The sequence below is a fragment of the Crocodylus porosus genome, unplaced genomic scaffold (assembly GCF_001723895.1).
Source record: "Crocodylus porosus isolate Cpor-Errol unplaced genomic scaffold, CroPor_comp1, whole genome shotgun sequence".
Taxonomy (NCBI): Eukaryota; Metazoa; Chordata; order Crocodylia; family Crocodylidae; genus Crocodylus; species Crocodylus porosus.
In genome coordinates, this window is record NW_017728938.1 from 4,253,079 (window position 1) to 4,257,301 (window position 4,223).

The following is a 4,223-nucleotide window of genomic DNA, read 5'->3' on the forward strand; positions in this document are numbered from 1 at the left end:
TCACTCGGCACCCTCACTGCCCTGCCGCCGCCACCCCCCCCAGCTCTTGAACTTCATGTGGAGGATCGGATGTGGCTCCCAGGGTAACTCTGGCCACCCCTGTTCTAGGGTCTGGCTGGACTGCTGCAGGGGGCTAAACTTAGGGGCTTAGCATAAAAGCTTGCAGGTACGGACTTGTGGACACTTAAGATCAACCCTCCCAGTATACAGCTTAATTAATACTGTTGTTTCTGCATCCATGTGAGGTGGTGATCCTCAGTACCTTCCCTTTTGATCGCATTGCCTAATCCTGCAAAAAGTTGAGCCTCTCCTGTCGGTTTGAGATGGCTGCTGAACACTTTGCTTGCACTGCGTGGGACTCGGAGAACAGCTGAAATGCCAATATGAATATTTTTTCTTTACCTTCCAGGTATGTTGCACAGCCAAAATAAGGGCCTCAATCATAACCAGCTCCTGGCAAGGGTGAGTGAAGACAGAAAGTTAGGACCAACAGTAAAGCACCTCTGAAGAGAAAGGAAACCACACCCTTGTTGCCTTCAGAAGCCTCTCTACAAAGAGGGAGATATATTCCCCTATCCGAGGAGCAAAAGAAGCTGAAAAGCAGCATCAGAGAGTAATGTCTCCCTCCTCTTGGTGTTGCCTACAGCGTCTGTCCCCTAGCAGTAGGTCAGGCCCACGGAAACCTGGGAGACTTCTGGGGAGACATGGGGCTGGGCTGCGCATCACACCTGCTCTGGGGATAAATAACATGCTTTGCTACAGGAGGGAGTGGGCCTGGTCACATCCTGCCTCTCATATGGGAAATGTCACTGGCATCCATTGGTGGGTGGGGTTGTTTTCCACTTGCTGTTAGTGGGTGCCCCTTGCTCCCATCGCAAACCTGCCACCACAAGGCACGTGCTGAAAGTCTGGACCCGCCAGCTGCCATCCACACAGGGACTGAACACCTTGGAGGAAAGGGGCAGGCGCAGCTACTGAGCACAGGAGTGAGGGTAGAGTGACCACACTTTCAAAAGGGGAAGGTGGGATACACGCCTGCTGCCCCCCCACCACTGCCACAGCTGGACAAGAGCAGCGGAGCGGAGTGGTGCGGAGCATGGGACTGGTCTCGGCTGCCCGCTGTGGGCTCGGGGCTCCCTGCCCTGCCGCCTTTTCCTCGGAAGCCCTGCGCAGGAGCTGGGGGCACAACTCCATGTGGCTGCAGCCAGGCAGGCCTGAGCACCTCAGCACCAGCATGGGGCTCCTGGGGCAGGGCAGCAAGGTGGGGAGCCCCAAGCCTGCAGCCTGCATCTGCCCCTGCCCTGCACACACATCTGGGTGTACAAGACACACACCTAGCGCTCCCCGGACGCTGCCAGGGAAAACCAGCAGCTTCCCATCCCTGTGGATGCTGCAAACCGGGAACAACAGTCATGCAGCCCGGCACCAGGACTCCCATTGCGGGACAGTGTCGTCTAGTTAGAGACAGGTGGTCGTGCTGGGGGGGGCCGGCCTCTGCATCCCACTGTCCTGGGCCCTGAAGTCTGGAGCTGCAACCGGGTGAAGGAGAAGCCCTGGTCATGCCCTGAACCCTCCCAGCCGGCCTCTTCTCTCCGCGGGGTCTGCCCCTGGAAATGTGCCCTGAGCCCTAATGACCGTTCGTTGACTGCCCCCCACCCGGGGCGGGTCCGCGGTTGTGGCCCAGGTCGCACTGGGCTATGTCAGGCCTCCCCAGGCCCGGAAAGCTTGCCCCAAGCAAAAATGGCGGCCGCCAACGGCTTCCCTGCCTGGTTTTGCCCCACACAAACAGGGAGGCGCGTGAGGGGGGAAGGGGGCGGAGGTCATTTCTCTCCACCGCCTACAGGTTACGTTTCCTGTCTCCATTCAGAGGTTTATGTCCAATCAGCGGCCGCCAACTCTCCCGTCTCGGTATCCCACTGACCAATGAGAGAAGGTAGCGTGTAGGACGAGGAGGGGGACAGCCAATGGGAGCCCGCGGCGTGTGGGAAGCGTCAGGTGCAGCCAATGGGCCGCGGCGGGGCGGGGCGGTTGTCAGGGCGCCGGGCACGGGGGCAGTGCGCGCGGGCTGTAGACGGGGCCGGTGCGGCAGGATGCGGGTGGACACCGGGCTCTGGGCGGCGCTGGCGCTTGTGCTGCTCCCGGCCGCGGGCCGCGCTCTGCGCGACGGCGAGTGCGAGGGTGAGTGCGGCGGCGGGACCCCCATCCGTGCCCGGGCTCGGGCTGCGCCTGGTGCGGGGCGAGGGGCTGGGAAGGCCCCGGGCGCGGTGGCCCCGCGGGGGCGGGCAGCTGCTTTCGGCGGCACGTGAGACTCTTGGTCTCGGCGGCTGAGAGGTGGAGGCGGCTTCGGGTGCAGCTCAAGCAAAGCCAACCCTCTGGAGGGGCACGAATGGGGGCTCTGGTCAGCGGTCCTTGTCTCGGGGGCCCGCAGAGCCGCTGGGTCGAGCCCAGGAGCCAGAGCTGCAGGCGGAAGGCTTTGCCCACACCAGGGGCACTTGCAACACAGGTTGGGTCGTTGCACCTCCCTGCCACACAGGTGGCCAGCCTTGACTGAAATGATACTGCCATAAATAATCTCATAAAAAGCCCGGTTAAGTGCCACAGGGCTGGCAACATTGTTCTGGTTCGGGGAATAAACACATTAACCTGGATCTGGGTGCAGCTCAGAGTTGGACTGTCCCTGGAGCAGCCTGTGTTGTGCAAGGGCCTCTCCGCCAGCTGAATGCCACTAGGTAGGGACATTTCCAAGTACGGACGCAGGGTTTGGGTACCTGAGTCGGGAACTGCTTACCTGGAGGCACCGGTCTCAACATGAGATCCAGAGCCTGGAGTTCTCTGCTGAGGAGGAGCACGTCTGTCCAGGCACCGCTCAAAAACCGAGCAAAACCCACCGCTTTTTTCTCTGCAAACATGACGGGAGGTGGGGGGGTGCTGCTATCTCGCTAGGTAATAGCCTAGCGCTGGAGCGCTCATCTAGGAAGTCAGATCTGGTTCACATGCGCATCATCTTGAAGAGGCTCCTAACCACTAGGCTTCATATTGGGTGCCACTCTTTTCTCCCCATCCAGGTTTGCCCCACTGCAGAAAGGAAGGTGGTGCCAGAGAGGCCAAGCAAGAAGGACCATGTTTCTGTAGCGCTAGAAGTTGCTGGGTTTGGAATTGAGGACAAGGCTCGCAGGATTGTTTTGGTGTCCTCATCCCTAACCCACAGTCCTATAGTGGTATAGCAAGTTCCCTGGGCAATTTGGATGCTACCATCCAACTGATGCTCTTAACTTTTAAAGTCTTTATGGGCTGGAGTCAAAAGAGAATATGGGTGCCTGTATTGTGTTAAAGTTGGGCTCCCTCTTGCTCACAGTCCTTAAGTCTTACATTCATTGCTGCAGCACAGTAACGCAGCTTCTGGTGGGATTGGGAGGGTTGCACTGCCCACCATCACCTCCCAGCTGCTGCTTAGGCAGCTCCTAAGAATGAGAGAGAGGCTTGAGCCCCTTAGGCTGGGCAGAGTTTTGAGCTGTCCATTTCCAGAGCAGGTGCTGTGACCACTAGGCTATTTAATAAAAAATAGGTAAAACTAACATGCGTGGCTTGGTTTTAAAAATAAAGCAGCCGTGACTGTACTTTTTGAAGGTCTGATCCTTGCTGATGTGCGAGGTGTGTTCAGAGCACATTTATGGGACAAGACTCTCAAGGGAATTTAGTATCTGAATCCTAATCAGATTTAGGCAAGAAAAAAATGCCTACCTGTTCACAGTGGGACAGAAGCAGCACTCAAGTTGCCTGAAAATCTCTTGGACTGAAACCGGAAGCTACTTTATAAATTCAGGTGACATCAGGCTTGGCTTGTGTGTGAAGGGTGTGTATGTGTTTGTTTCGTTGAATTGCTGGTTCGCACTTGGGTAGAATTTAGGCATGTACTTCATTTTGATCACCCTCTCTGCGTTCGGAAATTCCCTTGGATCCCTTAGAACTTGGGTTCAGTTATTATGCTGCAAGTTCCTGTATCACTTGAATGATTTTGAAAGTCTCCCTTCTACAAGCTGGGTCACAGACCAAAAGAAAATACCACAGTGCAGTATTTCGCTGTAGGGATAGGTGGGGGAAGTAAATATAACCAAAGGACCAACAGTCTGTTGGGTCCCCATATTTGGAGTGCAGCCTTAAATGTAGTTTCACAGGGTTCATGTAGTTTTGCAGGAGTCCATCTGTCAGTGTACCCCCCCCCC

The 4,223-nt window shown here is 56.5% G+C and overlaps 1 protein-coding gene across 1 annotated transcript in view; it reads left to right on the forward strand.

Moving 5' to 3' along the window:
• Positions 1-2,041: 2,041 nt before the first annotated feature.
• The window catches only part of MANF (mesencephalic astrocyte derived neurotrophic factor), an 8,939-nt gene continuing 6,757 nt past the window's right edge, over positions 2,042-4,223 (forward strand). Inside the window, exon 1 of the mRNA XM_019547485.1 lies at positions 2,042-2,178. Coding sequence (XP_019403030.1) covers positions 2,091-2,178 — 88 coding nt within the window. The 5' untranslated portion in view covers positions 2,042-2,090. The remainder of the gene's footprint in view (positions 2,179-4,223) is intronic.